Source organism: Neltuma alba, unplaced genomic scaffold (genome assembly GCF_004799145.2).
Source record: "Neltuma alba isolate B1F8T4 unplaced genomic scaffold, ASM479914v2 tig00007142_pilon, whole genome shotgun sequence".
In the NCBI taxonomy this organism is placed as follows: Eukaryota; Viridiplantae; Streptophyta; class Magnoliopsida; order Fabales; family Fabaceae; genus Neltuma; species Neltuma alba.
Window position 1 is genome coordinate 9,186 of NW_021634686.1, and position 17,469 is coordinate 26,654.

At 36.6% G+C, this 17,469-nt stretch overlaps 1 protein-coding gene across 4 annotated transcripts; it reads left to right on the plus strand.

The window, feature by feature from the left end:
* The first annotated feature begins 3,723 nt into the window (after nt 1-3,723).
* Nucleotides 3,724-16,843, plus strand: LOC114751861 (uncharacterized). 4 transcript variants are annotated; one of them, XM_028940549.1, is made up of 6 exons: nt 3,724-3,989; nt 4,981-5,051; nt 11,697-11,802; nt 12,761-12,893; nt 15,137-15,283; nt 16,748-16,843. In XM_028940549.1, the coding sequence occupies exons 1-6, from the start codon at nt 3,913-3,915 to the stop codon at nt 16,748-16,750; spliced, it is 537 nt and encodes a 178-aa protein (XP_028796382.1). In that variant the 5' UTR covers nt 3,724-3,912; the 3' UTR covers nt 16,751-16,843. The 4 variants fall into 4 exon arrangements, with proteins under 4 accessions (XP_028796382.1, XP_028796381.1, XP_028796383.1 ...); XM_028940548.1 differs by lacking the exon at nt 16,748-16,843 and adding an exon at nt 15,464-15,557; XM_028940550.1 differs by lacking the exon at nt 16,748-16,843 and adding an exon at nt 15,467-15,557.
* The last annotated feature ends 626 nt before the right edge of the window (nt 16,844-17,469 follow it).

Sequence of the window (17,469 nt, forward strand, 5' to 3'; positions counted from 1 at the left end):
AGACTTTGTTATCAAAAAGGGCACCAACAATTAGGGTCCAATGATAACTGCAAAATACAAACCATGTTAATTATAATCCTATACATACAACTTGTGTATCTCAAATACAATAATATACTTACCCTTCCACGTAAGGTGCAAAATATATTTGCTTTCTTGTCTGAGTCATCGTGGTCATCATGTAGATCAGCCTCGCTTCCATAGTATTGACTATTTTCTGCACCCTTTGCAGACACATAAAGTCATATGTTCCTTTAAGTCCTCTTTGCCGACAGATTTGAGTAAAATGCCTGTTGTTCAAATAAGAAACATTAGGACATGTATAAGTATAACATGAATTAAGAAAATGATATTGTAACTTACAAAATAGCCAGCTGCATAAGGACTATATCCAACTCCTTAAAGTTGAGGAACTGAACGAGGTCCTTCTTGTCAATAGTGAAGTTGTATGTTATATTTGAACCCACAATCCCTAGCAGCATCTTGCAAATAACGGGCTTATCCATGTTTGGCACTATGGAATGAAGAACCTCCAAACTAGAATACATTAGGGTAAGATCACCAGGAAGAGGCAGGAGTACAGGATCTGATGATGCGCTCTTCACTGTGGCCTTCTTCGCTGTCACCTTTTTCGTCAATGGCTTTGTAATAAGTTTCTTTGGCCATAAAATGAAATGTCCTTTAGCCTAAGCCAATAGTCGAACCTCATCAGTAGGGTTGGGTATTGGTGTACCACCATGACCACGAAGAATCCTATCCACCGTCAGCCTTGCTTGATCCTTTAGAACTTTCATGCCATGGATCATTGTGCCCAAGAATGCTCGACCATTAGTGACATGAACAGCTAAATCTCCAAAGTCCACATAAAGAGCACACGGCATTCTATCATCTTTGACAGGGTTAGGGCTACGGTCAGGGTTAGACACTGTCAGTTACTGCATCTAATTATTACTACCCTTCCCACTTTTTATCATAAGTGAACCCTAAAACATAATATGAAATTAGTTAAGGCACATTAAATAAGTTTAAATGGATCAAATGAACCTTTAGAAGATTTGAAAATATGTGTGATTATTACCTGGGAAGGTTCAGATACTCGGGGCATCTGGAATCCGGTCGTGCCCATCATCATCATAGCCTATTGAAACTTAACGTCGAACTCCTCACGTATCTTTTGCATCTCCGTCTTGTGTTGTTCACTGAGTTTAGCTCGAACTCTCTCTCTTTCTTCATGTAATCATTGGTCGAGCTCCTCTTTAGATACCATGTTAGCAAAGAATGATCCAGTGCTTCTTTATGAACCAGAGCCAAAAAATTGTTTAATACTAATCCTTTTAGGGGCCCCTCTCACTCTGCCAGGATGGTCAGCCTTTCCAATAACAGTGGCTAAGATATCCATCTATCCTTGAGGGATGAATGTACCTTGGGATAATTGCTTCTCAAGTGTATTTTGTAACATTAAAGCAAGAAATTCAATTTAAGATAATTAAAAAAAATCAATTTGAAGCATAATGTATAAATATTATTTACAATCCTCTCAGCAACATCAGCAGACTCTAGAGTAATGTATTGACCCTTTTGATCACTGGTTAACCGAATAATTGTCAGATAACTGCTAATTCTTTCTTAATCATTTACTGTTAAGCTTGATCGAAAATGTGTTAAATAATTCAAATTTATGTGTTAATCAATCATATGATCAATCATTAATAACACTGGTTGGGTATAAGATGTTGCAGCAAATTATTGATCATTTAATCGATAATTTATTGATCAATAAGCTGTCGGGTAAAGATATAAACTACCATGAGTATAACATAAGGATTATCGACCACCTGATCGATCATAAAGTAATTGATGAAGACTTAGATAACTGGTAAAGTTTTCCTGACTTATTTACTGTGTTGAATAGTTCTTTTATTATCGATTAGTGCTTTATCGATAACTTATTCGAATTTTATGTGTCAAAACATTTCTGGTTCATCAATAATGTGTTCCGTCAAAGTATTTTACGATATTTTGCAAAGTAAAGTTTTTCACAATCTATCATCGATCAATTGAGCGATCATCCTTTTATCGATAATATGATCGATCATCATGGTCTCTGTATCATCTTTTCATATCACATGATCGATCAAAGCCTTACTCTGGAATTTTCTAAAAACAAACTTTCCACAGGCATTTATTGATCACTTAATCGATTAATTATTAATCGATCTATTAATCAATCATCAACTCTTCTTTGTGCATTACTAGGAAAATATCTTTAAACCACTTTTCGATCACTTATTCGATCACCCCTTTATCGAAGAAGTGTTCGATTATCATAGCTTGAAAATGGGATTCACTCTAGCTTAGCTTAATCAATAATATGATTGATCAAATGATTTTCAATCATCTATTTGATCAATGCATTATTTCATCACTTAAACAGTTCTTCACGATGATTCTTTATAAACCATATGAACATTATTTCTTCAAGCTTTTTTCAGCGTTATTTAATCATACAAATCTCTTATTAAAAGGCATGCAAATTTGGAAGAAATTAGCCTTGCACAAAATACAGAAGCATTTCACTTGCTAAGAACACTTTGGCTATATTTTGTCATTTATCGATGACTTGTTCTATCATTGAATGATCCATAACTTACTCGATAAATGCATACATCTGTTAAGTCTATTTCTTTTGCAATTAATCGATAATATGATGTATCAAAGGATTATCAATCAAGACATCGATCAAGTAAATTCAGTTTATTTTCTAAGTATTTGGTGATTGATTTTGTGTTTTTCAACTATTGCATCAGTTTCAAGATTCATCACTCCTTCTGTCACTCATTCCTATTTTATTGAAGAAGGAAACTTACTTATGCCAAGAAACTTCTGCAGATTACGATGTGCAACGGTTATTTTATAGCCTTTAACCTACTATGTCAGAAGTATTAATGGCGAACTACTGTTGTAACTGCCGAACACAAGCAAGCGATCTTCCAACGACTAGAAGCTCTTCAGTCTAACGGATAATTGAAATACTCCAACTATAAAAAGCGCAAAAAGCATTGAATGAAGAATTGAATATGTGAGCTACTGTTTGCTAAAAATCTATTATTGCATTCAATACTCTATTTTATCGAACTTCAGTGTTTATCATTCAAATACTCTGTGAAATGATATATCTTTTTTTACTCAATTCTGAGAGTAACTCAAGAGTGTGGGCTCTTGAGGGAATTGTAACCTTACGGATAGTAAAGGGGTGATTGAGAGATTCAATTACTGTACTGAGGCACCAAAAGCCCGTTTAATCTTGAGGATATAGTGGAAGTCTCAAAGGCATTCTGAGGACTAGACGTAGGTCAAGTGGTCGAAACTAAACCAGTATAAACTCTGTGTCTTCATTCTTTGGTAAAACCTTCCTGACTCATCTCCTCTGTTTTATTTGCTAAATTATTTTATTTCGTTAAATTTTTATACCTCACCCAATTCACTCCCTTCTTGAGTGAAAGTGCTACTAATACTTTTCTCATTCATTGAGGATAAAAAAGTAATTGCAGCTTTGCATTCTTATGTAAGGAGGTCCCTCGAACCTAAATGTGTGACCTAGCCTTTATGTAGCATTTACTCCTCCTTGGGACTCAGCACCATTTCCCCTAATTTCAATGTTAAAAATGTTATTACGAAATTTTGGTTCCTTTTATTGTAATATTCCCCACCGAAGAATGGGAAACTCGGGTCATGAATCCGAGATAATTAGGATTTGTTTTCCGATCTATGAAAAATGTTATTGATTTCATGTTTGATATGTGGTAGAATTAAAAATTTTGGGAACTTTTAAAGCTGGGGGTTTCTGAAAATTTCATCTCAATTCAATCAGATCGAAAAATTTAGTCGAAACTCGGTTGGGTTGGGACCAGGATGCCGCTTAAAACTATGGGTCTAACCAATTGGTTCCAAAACAAAATAGTTGATCCTCTGCTTCTGATTCTTCGCAGGTAGTTTTCCTTCCCAACTTGTAATTCATGTTTCTCACGTTTCAGGTGCCATATACTATTCGTTTGTAGTGATCTCATAACTGATTTGTGTGGGATTCAACTGCCATTCTTTTTTTTTTTCCTTTTCTTTTCTTTTCTTTTCTTTTTTTTGGTTTACGTGCTATTCGAATATCATAAGCAATTAAGAATATGAAACTGATGTCTGCGAGAGAAGCTCAAAAACAATGAAACCACATTTGGGTTTCTCTAATTGTGTTGGGGTATCTTGTTTGGGCAGCAGTGGTGGATTGGTGCTTCTATGAGATAACAAGATTCCTATGCAACTATGTTCTTTTCCAGAATGTCATATTGTTGGGGTTTTAGACTTTCAGTACGTTCTCAGCGGTTTGGGTTTGTAGCTAACGAGGCTGCCCACTGGCTTGCCTCTGTTGCCTTGTAGGGTATGTGGTAAGGCCCTCATTCTCGTAGGCAGGGATTTTGATGCAAAAATCTTTCCTTCAATGGTTGGTGTGCGATGATGGAGTTCGAAGATCTCCCTGATTTGTTTCTCTGTAGTTCTTGTCCTAATCTATTGGCTCTCTGTTTGATGAAGATCTTAGTTTAGTTGGTTATTATATGCACCAATTTGGCCAGAACAAAGTCTGGAGCGTTTACATCAGTCTGTTTGAAATACTTTCTATAATATGCATTTGCGATTATTAGATCTGTTTTCAGATGCCTTGTGACATCTAAAGCATAACTAATTGTATATGATTTTTATTCAATTTACTGATTTTGTATGTGGAGCTGAAATGGGGGCTTTCATTTTCTGGGCAGCCATGTGGTATTTTTTGTTTATGTTTGAAGTTGAAAAATGAATGTTTTCATGGAAGAGATTGTTAACAATTTGGAAATCTTATCCGTATGCTATTATGCCTCATTCTTTCAGCAATGAGGCTGCTAGAGACAACAACAATTAGTTTTACATGTTAATGTTCTCCATTTTGTTCAGAGGTGCTGAGCCGAAACAGTTGGCTTTCTCTGCTGCTCTTGGCATTACTTTGGGAATATTTCCTATATGCGGTATGTTATTATCAAGCATTTCTTGATTTTTGGAAATTTAATTTCCGTTAAATGTATGATAGAATTACTTGATTGAGACTGCTATTGATATTGTCATTGTCATTCTAGTGTCTCTTCTTTTTCATTTCAACAACACAATCTTCATTACATTGGAATATGTGAGTTAGAAATTTTGCTCTTGTAACCAAGATCCATGTTGTTTAGTTGCATGATAGAAACCAGTGACCTAATGCCATGCTCAGAAACTTCCCTGAACTTTTGTTGAACTTCTAAGGAGGACCAAGGTAATATGAGATACCTAGGTCCCACATCAAGACTGTTCAATGAATACTTAAATTAGGCAGCTCTCACCTTAATAGTCACCTTATGGAAGAAGGTTATCACCCTGTTTAAATGCCTATCATTATGTATGAGAACTAGAGGTCAGTGGCTGAAGGGTTGCCTATGTTTTGGCTGGCAGAAGGATGAGTCAAATGTCACAAAGTATAGCTGCAAGGATCTAAGCTTTCTAAGGACTCACCAACTGATTGGGAAGTAGTATGGGATATCTAAACCTTGCATTGAGGGTAGTATGGGCTATTCAATGGGATACTTAAAGAGAATGGTTTTCCCATCTCAATAGCTAGAAGGAGGCTTTTCCACCCTGCTTGAGTGCATATCATTTGGTAATAGAGCTGGTGGTTGGTCTCTCTAGAAAAGGCTACCTGAGGAAAGTTTTAATTAATAAAAGTCAAGGCACGAGTGATATGTTGCAATGTGGAGCCAGTAGATGGTTGGTTTTACAAGGGAGGCCAATTGATAATGACGAAGGTAGATGGCATGCAAAATTCCTTGTTTTGTAGTATGGGATTGCGTTACTCAGTTGAGTGTTTCAGTGGAGTTATTCTATGATTTCTATCACCTAGCCTTGTAGGGAACCTTGCTTGGCTATGTATTGTCTTCCCACTGATTTACAATGTTAAAGTTTGAAAAATGTGGTTCATTTATTGTTGGCTATTCAGTCTCTATTGGGCCTTGGGCCATGCAGATGTGTGCAAATCTGTGTGATTCTTTCTTTTAAATTTCTGTTTATTAGAGAGATCATGATTCCTTTCCTGATATATCTTAGGATTTGATTTAGACTCCTAGAATCTCGGCCTGATCCTAGTATCTTGCCTAATCCCTAAAATCCCGGCCTAATCTCCTCATTCATTGAGGGAATTGTATCTATTTAAGTCTGCCATTCTATTCGAATAAACAACAACTTCAGAATCATTAGATTCTTCATGGTATCAGAGCAGAGATGATCCGGTTTGGAATGGGCTTCAACAATGATGGCCAAAACAACCCTAGGGTTTCCGTAAACAGCCAATCAGGGCCAATGGCAACAGCGACTGGTTCTACCAGCCACTAGAATTCGATCGGATTGATGGCAACAGCAACTGGTTCTACCAGCCACCAAAACTTGATCGAGTCAAGCCCTACATCTATCACAATTCATCGGCTCAACGGTGAAAATTATATGCAATGGTCATCTAGTGTTCGGTTATATATTATGGGCAAAGGCAAATATGGATACTTGATTGGTTCTGTCCAGAAACCAGCCGAAGGTGATGAAAAGTATCCTACTTGGGAAGCTGAAAATTCCATGGTGCAAGCTTGGCTGATAAACTCCATGACAACTGAAATCAGTGCTCACTTCACATTTTTCCAGACTGCAAAAGAGGTCTGGGACGCTGCAAGGGACATGTTCGCTGCACTGAAGAACAAAGCTGCCATTCTAGAAATAGAAAGATTTCTTCATGATTTCAAAAAGGGAAGTCTTTCTATAACCCAGTACTACACTGACCTAGTCATTCAATGGCAACAGCTGGACATGTATGAATCTTATGATTGGAAGTGTACTGGAGATGCAGCTCTCTATGCAAAGATAAAAGAAGAGAAAAGGGTCTTTAAGTTCCTACTCGGATTGGATGACAGCTTTGAAGAAGTCCGAGGAAGAATAATGGGACTCAGCACATTGCCACCTCTAAGGGAAGTATTCTTCACTGTTAGGAATGAAGAAAGCAGAAAAAGACTTACTTCCACCGAATTGAGGAATGAACCAAGTCAACCAAATGCCCTTATGTCAAAAGGGGGTCCCCAAGATGACTCCAGAAAACAGAGCAAATGGTGCGACCATTGCAGAAAAAGAGGCCACACTAGAGAGGTGTGTTGGAAACTACATGGGAAACCTTTGAAAAAAGGGAGACAGGATGGCCGAGGCTTTGTTGGAACAACTGATAACAAGAAAGAACCAGAATTCAGCAAAGAAGAACTGAATCTACTCAGAAAATTCCTGGAAAAACATGATGCCCAGGAAACAACCCTTGCTGCAGGTTATGTTGCCCACACAGGTAAAACCATATTAGCACTAAAAGCTGACATACATCATTCAAGACTCTGGATTGTGGATTCAGGTGCAACAGATCATATGACTGGGAACAAAGAACTTTTGACCGAAATAAGACCATGTCCCATAAATATCTATGTTAAAGTGGCTGATGGTAAAGCCTTAAAGGTTGAGGGCCTTGGAATCGCATATATAACCCCAGAAATAATTCTGCATAATGTCTTTTATACCCCTGGATTGAAATGCAGTCTACTTTCTGTAATTACTATTACTCAAAATCAGAATTATGATGTTCATTTCACTGCTACTCAATGTGTTTTTCAGGATCTGAAGCGAGGGAAGATGATTGGCACAGCTAAGATCCTAGAAGACCTCTACTGTTTGGAAGTTCAAGAGAATCAACACAAAGGAAATATCATCAAGTCTGTGACACATTCCTCTGTTTTTTCTGCTACTTCAGAAAATAAAGATGCTTTGTTATGGCATTATAGACTAGGGCATCCTCATTTTCATTATTTGTCCAAGTTATTTCCTCAATTTTCAAACAAGAATGATTTATCTTTCATGTGTGAAGTCTGTCAGCTCTCAAAACAAACCAAAGCAACTTATAAACCTCACTCACATCAATGCACAAAGCCTTTTAATCTTATTCACAGTGACATATGGGGGCCATCTCGCCTACCTTCTCTCACTCATGCTAAATGGTTTGTTACATTCATTGATGATCACACACGACTTACCTGGGTATTCCTAATGAAAGAAAAATCTGACCTACCTGCTACTTTCATCAAATTTCACAAAATGATCCTAACTCAGTTTCAAACCCAAATTCTTACCCTGAGAAGTGATAATGGACGAGAGTACATGTGCCAAACCCTACAAAAATACCTTCAGGAACATGGGATTATTCATCAAACTAGCTGTGTTGACACCCCACAACAGAATGGGACTGCTGAACGCAAGAACCGTCACTTATTAGAGGTTACCAGATCTCTTATGTTTACACATAATGTCCCTAAACAGTATTGGGGAGAAGCTCTCCTTACTGCCGTTCACTTGATCAACCGACTCCCATCCAAAACCCTTGATTTCCAAACGCCAGTAAACCTTCTCACCAAAACCTATCCCTCTAACTCCCTTACCCGTGACCTTCCCCTGCGAGTTTTTGGATGTGTAGCATATATTTATCACAACCATGGCAGTAAACTTGACCCAAGAGCCCTAAAGTGCATCTTTTTAGGCTATTCTTCTACCCAACAGGGGTATAAATGCTACTCTCCATCCCTACGTAAGTTCTTTGTCACTATGGATGTTCAATTTGATGAGACCCAAGCCTACTATCCAAAATCTCCCATTCAGGGGGAGAATTTCAGAGAATGGGAGCTTTTACACCCACAACACACCCAACCTACCATACCTACCAGTGCTGCCACACTAGAAACAGACACTTCCACACCAGAACCAGAAGTTTCTACACCTGACACACCCACAACAGAACCTGGAATGCCCCTAACAGCACCTCCTACACCTGTACCTGATCCTCAACAGCATTCTGTACCTCCAGAAACAGACTTTAACACTAGTTTGATCCACCTGAAACCAACCTGAATACACTTAACCCTAGCATGATGCCTAACAATGCAGTACAGGACAGTGATGATGACCAAACAGATGCAGATTCTGATAAGGAGCATGAGGCAAACAGTAGAGGTTCTTCGGGTTCTGGGCAAAGCCAAGAATCAACCCAACCTGAGGATCTTGGATGGCCCATTGCACTTAGAAAAGGGGTAAGGAAGTGTACTCAACACCCTATCAGCCATTTTGTATCCTATGATAAGCTATCACCATGCATGAGGACTTTTGTTACTAGCATTGACAGGGACCAAATTCCCAGAACTTTTGATGAAGCTGCCAAGGATCATAAGTGGAAGGCAGCTATAGATGAGGAGCTGCAAGCACTTGATAAAAATCAGACTTGGAAGATTGTCAGCCTCCCACATGGAAAGAAGGCAGTGGGGTGCAAATGGGTCTTCACTATTAAATATAATCCAGATGGGTCTATAAGCAAGTTTAAAGCTCGACTAGTGGCTAAAGGTTTTTTTCAAACAGAAGGGATTGATTATCAAGAAACATTTGCACCAGTGGCGAAACTAAACACTATAAGGATACTGTTGTCCTTAGCAGCCAACCTTGATTGGCCCCTTCACCAACTTGATGTTAAGAATGCTTTTCTAAATGGGGATCTCGAGGAAGAAGTGTATATGAGAGTTCCTGAGGGACTAGCAGAACATGGAAATCTGAAAGCTGCATGCAGACTGTATAAATCCCTTTATGGTCTCAAACAGTCTCCAAGGGCATGGTTCGAAAAATTCACGAAGGTAGTGAAGAAATCTGGTTATATGCAGTGCCAATCAGATCATACATTATTTGTCCGACATTCAGAAAGAAAGGTGTCTATCCTAATTGTGTACGTAGATGACATTGTTATAACCGGAAATGACAGCAACGAAATAGCAAGATTAAAGAAGATTTTGGCAGCAGAATTTGAGGTGAAAGACTTGGGGAGTCTAAGGTATTTTCTTGGAATGGAGATTGCCAGATCAAACAAAGGGATCTCAATGTCACAAAGAAAGTACACGCTAGACCTACTTAAAGAAACTGGCATGTTGGGAGCTAAACCATCATCAACACCTATGGATCCCTTGGTCAACCTTGAATACAAAACAGATGGTGTACCAGTTGATGCAGAAAGGTACAAACGATTGGTAGGAAAACTTATCTACCTATCACATACAAGACCAGATATTAGCTATGCAGTGGGAGTGGTTAGTCAATTCTCTTCACAACCACAAGAACAACACATGGAAGCAATATATACTATCCTTAGATACTTGAAAATGACACCTGGAAGAGGGGTTTTCTTCAAAAAGGGAGAGTCAAAAGACATAATAGTATATACAGATGTAGACCATGGAAGATCTCTTGTTGATAGAAGGTCAACAGGGGGGTACTTTACATTTGTTTGGGGTAATTTGGTAACTTGGAGGAGCAAAAAGCAAACTGTGGTTTCTAGAAGCAGTGCAGAAGCTGAGTTAAGGGCACTAGCTAATGGTGTTTGTGAAGGAATATGGATCATACGTGTCCTAAAAGAAATCAGAATCAGTGTTAATATCCCAATTAAGTTATGGTGTGACGCATGTCAGCACTACAAATGGTTCATAACCCTATGCACCACGATAGAACAAAGCATGTTGACATTGATCGGCATTTTATAAAGGAGAAGATTGAATCAAAAATCATTGACCTATCTCATATAAATTCTGGGTCACAAGTTGCTGATGTCCTTACAAAGCCACTAGATCGAGGCAAGTTCGAAAAATTTAGAGACAAGCTGGGAATGTTTGATATCTACATTCCAGCTTGAGGGGGAGTGTTGGCTATTCAGTCTCTATTGGGCCTTGGGCCATGCAGATGTGTGCAAATCTGTGTGATTCTTTCTTTTAAATTTCTGTTTATTAGAGAGATCATGATTCCTTTCCTGATATATCTTAGGATTTGATTTAGACTCCTAGAATCTCGGCCTGATCATAGTATCTTGCCTAATCCCTAAAATCCTGGCCTAATCTCCTCATTCATTGAGGGAATTGTATCTATTTAAGTCTGCCATTCTATTTGAATAAACAACAACTTCAGAATCATTAGATTCTTCATTTATGAAGAAAATGCTGTATAGCTACTGAGATGAGTATTTTTTTCCCCCTCAAATTAGCAGGGATTATGGGGAGGGTGATGGCAGTTAATATACTTTTTAATTTTAAATATTTCATTGAACCAACTGAGGCGATGCTAGATGATGGGATTGGTTGGAGTTCCTTTTTTAAATCATATAAGGATTAGATGTTCAGCAAGGTTAAAATCCATTCTACTGTGCCGATATTTAAGTTAAAGCTTATGCAACTGAATAATGTAAGTCAGGGCAACTGTTGATTTCCAGCATCTAATCAAGTAGTCTTGCACAATGACAGATAGGTAACCCTGGTTTAATATTGGCAGCTGTCTGCATAGTCAACTATATGTTATTTTGGATCAGTATTTTACAGAAGTCGAGATGCAGCTCATGGAAAATGGAGAATTATATGGTACAATGTTAACTGTGTTTTATTTCATGACAGGGGAGCAGCTTCATAGCTGTGTTAATTTTTGTTTAAGTATAGCTGACATAATTCTACTAAGCTCTACTATGATTTCACATGCAAGCTTATTTTGTGTTGCAGGTGTCACTGTATTCCTTTGTGGGGTGGCAATTGCATTGCTTCGATCATTTTGTCATGCTCCGACTTTGATGCTGGCAAACTTCATTGCTACTCCAATAGAATTGAGGTTCTGTACATTCAAAACTGTCCATTTGTTTTTTTTTTTTTTTTTTTTTGTGATGGTGATTTGTTTGTTGAGGTGTTTTATGCAAATATATGTTAAACAACCTCTTTATGTCCTTATTATTATTTTTTTAGTTAAGAGGATTTTTTATTTCTTAATTTCTGAAAGCAAATGTTTGTCGCAATTTGCATCATTTGAATATGACACTTGTAAATGCATATACAATGGATGGTTAGGCAGTGTTGTACATTATAATGGTATAAATCTTGGGAATGCAGCAATGGACATTATTACTCCTAGAAAATTAGGATGAAAGTAAAATAGTCTTGGCATGGGCACATCCTATTTCGCTAGGGAGTCCCTACACCCAAGTTCAACCCTACCCTCAAAACTCTTCAGTTTATTTTACGAAAAAATCACTCTACTTTTGGAAAAATTTAGGGTATTTATTTAAGTTTCTAAAAGTAATCAGAATATAAAAAAGTTAGATATTTAATTACCGTGAGAAAGTAGTCTGAATTGCTTCTGATTATTTTGAGAAGCACTTTCAAGTAAAATGTACTTTTTGTGATTGCAGTCAAACACAAAATAACTCCTGCTTTTCATATAATCTTTAAACAATAAATTATACTTTTAGACAATCTGAAACGTACTTTTCTTTTGTTTGTTTGTTTTTTTTTTTTTTAAGTGTAAACAAACACGCTCTAAGTATATAAGTTTTGAACTCTTCAAAAATTTGAGAGAATGCAAAATATCTCCTGATTATGCTCATTTTTCTTTACATTTCCCTTATACAGATATACAATTTTATGGCCCTGCTCTCGTAACAGCTCCTCCCTGCTCCGCTTGGGGCCATTTTTTTTTTTTTTAATGTTTCACATTTGCATTTTTTAATATGATTTCTTTTTAGTGAGAAGCATTGATTTTCATTTCTAATTTAAAATTTTTGGGCCATTTTCAGTCTCATTGTGCCTTTTTTACGGTTTGGTGAAGTCATCTCTGGAGGACCTCATTTCCCTTTAACATCTGATGCTTTAAAGAAAGTTCTAACTGGTCAAGCTTCTTATGAAGTTTTCTCAAGCATTGCCCATGCGGTAAGTACTGTAATAATTTCTTTTATATTTGCATCAAGCAGACAGATACGTTCCGTATATTCACACAAATAAAATTAACTGTGGTTCCTTCTCTACCAATTGTGGCGTGCCTTTGGCTTCAATGAAATTTAGGACGATAGTTTTATGAAACTGATAGAATCCAACAGAAACTGATATTATTTATATATAGATGATGCCTTTATTTGTTTTGCAAATCACAGAAAGATTATAATTGACGGATTCAGGGATTTACGGAGGGTAAATATAAAAATTGCAGAATGAAAGAGAAACAGACTCCTTCCAGCTTTTAAAAGGCTAGAGAATCTCCACGAACAGCGAATTCTTCTTTGTTCCACTCCTGACAGACCCCTTACGATATATCCCCTTTGAACCAATTATTGGCCTCTCTCTGTGGGCTTACCCTCTTCCCTGGGAGGCGCTGCATATTTTGTTACAGGACTTTTTTGCTTGGCTCTGCTGGAATGAGTCCTGACCCTATGTTTAACCCCCTTCAGGCCCAATTCTCTTCTTTTGTACTCCCCTTCTTTTGTTATAGGTCTTCAGTATGTAAGTCCAATGACTCCAGGTCCATCATATTTTACTTCTATTTCACTGGCAGGAAAGTGTGACTAGAAAAAGAACCTTGGCTCATTTGAATAAACTTATTTTGATGGAAAGAAATGGTGGTGTTGCATGCTAGGTAGAATCCTTTGGTGGATGGGGAGTTCATTAGTCGTGATAACTCATGAATATGGACCTGTGAATTGCCGATTTGACATGAAAAGTGACAACTTCAGGGGCAAATGACCTCGGGCAGGCAGATCTAGTCAGTTTCTTAAGCAGTGTATTATGTTAAATATGCCTATTGCTGTCTACTGCTGATATGGTATAGTGTTGGGCTGGCTGCATGGCAAGAAATTTACATTTCAGCTTTAAGAAGTAATATTTTGTGTTGCTTTGCTTCGCTTAGAAGTAGAAGTTGATTTGTTATCCAGGATGATAATGAATCACAATCACCTAAAGATGGCTTGGGCTTGCACAATTCAAGGAAATGACCTTGTACAGTTTTTTGGGAATATAGATTTCAGCAAATCACACTAGAGTTATTAGAGGATCACGCCAGAAGATTACAGGTCATAGTCATGGATAAGAATGAATAGCATGGAATATTTACATGGAGGACCAAGTAATATTGGTTTGTTTGTTCAAGTGGGTTGTCCTTACTCTAATTTTGGAATCTATACTACTTGTGAGATGTGACCTGGAATCAAATAAGGATAAAAATGAACTGGCTGAGATGAGTTTAGGATCTTATGTAGAGAATAATATGCTTTAAAACGTTAAGGTAGAGGTGAGCATTGGTTGTCACTGACAATTCACCCTGACCAACCAATATTTTGGTGACAAAATATCACCCATCACCAAATGTAGTTTTAGGTAGTGGGGGCTTGTTAAAATCAGGTAGATTCGGTTAAGGCACGAAAAATATACTTTTTAACATGGCCGAGATCAATATTTGATCTTGCATGCTTTTTAGAATGGAGGCCTGATTAACTTAAAGAACTTGATTTTCATATATAAAACCCACCCACATGAAACTATTTGTCCAATTCAACTGAAACCTATTTTTGTTGGGGGAAAAAAAATGGTCGGGTTTGAACGGTCGTGACCCCTTGAAAGCAAATGCTGAAGGTGATATGCTAGATTATCTTCCAGATAATAGGAACTGAATTCCTATTTCCTACACAGTCTTCCCAAACTATTTACTTCCCTTGTTTCTGGACCAAATTACAATGCTGAATGTTCCAGAATGCATCATGATTTCAGGTGTTTTTGTCTGAATAAAACATCAATGGCAGCATTGAACTACTCATGAAACTGGAATAGTTTTACTGTAATTCACAACTCGAGCCACTTAGCATAGAACGTAATGATGGTGCCTTACATCGCTATTCATGAAGCAACATGGACAATTGAGCTGCTTTCTAATTCTGATCCTTTCTTACCATCATGTTAACTGTAATGTCATCATTATTTAGCAGTGATGCTCCACCCATTATCTTTATAATATTACTATTTTTTTTTTAATTTGTATTGTATTAGGTTCGAGAAGCTTGCATAGTCTACATGATATTTTTGGTACATAAAATCGCCAATTGGCATTGTGCCTATCAGGATTCCCTTGATTGATTTCCTTTCGAAAATATGCCATTGAAATATGTTTGTTTCTTTATCTCTTGCAGTTATTAGGGTGGCTTGTGGCAGCGCCTTTTATTCTGGGAACGCTTTACATAGTGTTTATACCATGCTTCAAGATCCTGGTTCGAAAGTTTGGCTCTGTTCCTTCAAGTCCAAAGACGGGCCATCCAAGCTTAGAAGCCAAGCAAAAGGTAAGAAATGTTTGAAAATATAGCAAGATATAGAAATAGAAGGTTTTGTCATCGCTTTACCTCGCTCAGCGAGAGTAGTAACCATTCATTCCTTTAGCGTTCCTTAATGATAACATTGTACATAAATGAAGACTCGTGACACTCAGCTTCTTCTTCTTCTTCTTCTTGTTGTTGTTGCAGCAGTAGACATGTTATTAGCTAACTTGACAACCAGAAACGGGATTTCCAGTGTTTTAGATAAATAAATTTCTGTGCATTTACCTGTGGGGCTGAATTCTTGAGGGCAGGGAAGCTAATTTTCGAAGCCTCGTGGTTAAGGGTGTTCAACTAACTCGATAGATCTAATCATACCCTCCTTCATATTGGGGTTAGCCCAAAAGACTAGGCTGGGTAGGACACACAGTTGAGGTTAAATTCATAGTGCCTAACCCAATCTACATGTGTATGCATTACTTCCTCTGTTCCTGTTTACTTGTCTTCATAGTGATAAAACACATATTAAAGGGAAAGCAATAAATATATGTACTATGTACTATCCAAGACCTAGGCACACCAAGGTTATCCAAAAAATGCTGTGTGTGACCAACAGACAATTGGGTTGTGTGTGATCGGACAGGCACTGTGCCTTAAGCTTTTGGGGGAGCTGGATCCTTTGCTTAAAATTCTATCACCAAATATGTATATATATGAACTATGCAAGAATTATTTTTGCCTTTTCAGTTTTGCCCTCCATTTAGTGCCATACTATTTTAAGTCTTAACTATCTGCAGCTAACGGGTATTATTGGATATAAGTAATAATTATATCTTGGAATGTGAAACAAAGCATATTGGTTGGGACAAAATGAAAATTCAAATCAAGACAAATAAATAGGAATGGATAAATTATTATATAATTATTTTAAGACATCTCTGTTAATAGGTGATACTGTGAAATTTTTTATTGATAGATGATATGTAAATTGATTTTATGATTATGATGGAAAATTTTTAAGATTTCAATCCGTTAATTTTATTTAAAATTTTAAAATGATTTCTTAATATTATATAGAAATAAGTCATAGTTATTGGGTGTTTAGAATTTTAGAAAATGTTATTTTTCATCTTAGCATTAGGTAATCATAGTTTTGTTATTAAATAAAATTATTTGAGTTTATTTCATTTGTTTGAGGTTGACAAGGTTTATGTTGATGTTTGTTGGACCCACTGATTGTAACTTGCTACCTCCATCTCTAATTATAAGAATTTTTTGGTAGACTGCAGATGAGGTCTTATAATTAGAACTAGAAATAGTACTAACTTGTGTTGAAAGCAAACAGTTCACTTCTTACACATAAACTAATTTTGTAAGTGGTTTAGGCTGGAGTGGGTCTGAAAAGTTGCATCCATGAAGCTGATATTTTATTGGGCAACCAATTCCATCTTCAACTACATGCCCTAAATTTAAAAAGCTTCTTGTATGCAGTGATTAAAGAACCAGATCGGATTAGACGATTTTACCGATCGGATCGTCGATCAAACTTGCTAGCGGCTCTGTTTGAACCAGAAAAGGCTTTCTTTTTTTTTTAAAACAAAATTTAACTTTTTTGTTCTTTTAGAACATTCATAAGTTTAGCTGATTCATAGGGCTGAACATAAAAATTCCTTTAGTCATTATGCTAATAAATGTTAGTTGAATTGATAAAGCTATATTTTACATTCATAATAGTAATGTTTGAATCCTACTATTTTATATTCATGACTTTAACTAATAACAATAGGTAATTTCTAATCTTTGCAAGCACTTGTTGAATTTTAAGGCATATCTTAATAAGCTTCCAATATTTATTTCCTGTAAATAAAAATGGGGAGAAACACAAGAAATAAAGAATTCAATGTAATCACCTGTAAATAAAAAAAAAAAAAAGAAGTGTTTTTACAATTTTATATTTTAGTTTCGAATACTATTTATATAAATAATGAACAGCATAATTCATATCAAATTCTAGATATACATGGAATCATGTTCTAGTTATGGTGTGTTTGGATGAAACCAAACTATAGTTTGAAGAATAGCTTCTGGAGAATAGATTCTAAAAAGAATAGATTTTGTGAAAAAGTGATTTTGAGAAGTGTGAGTATTTGGATAGTTGTTATTAGAAGTACTTTTTATATATACAAATTGACGTAAATTAATATGATAATTAT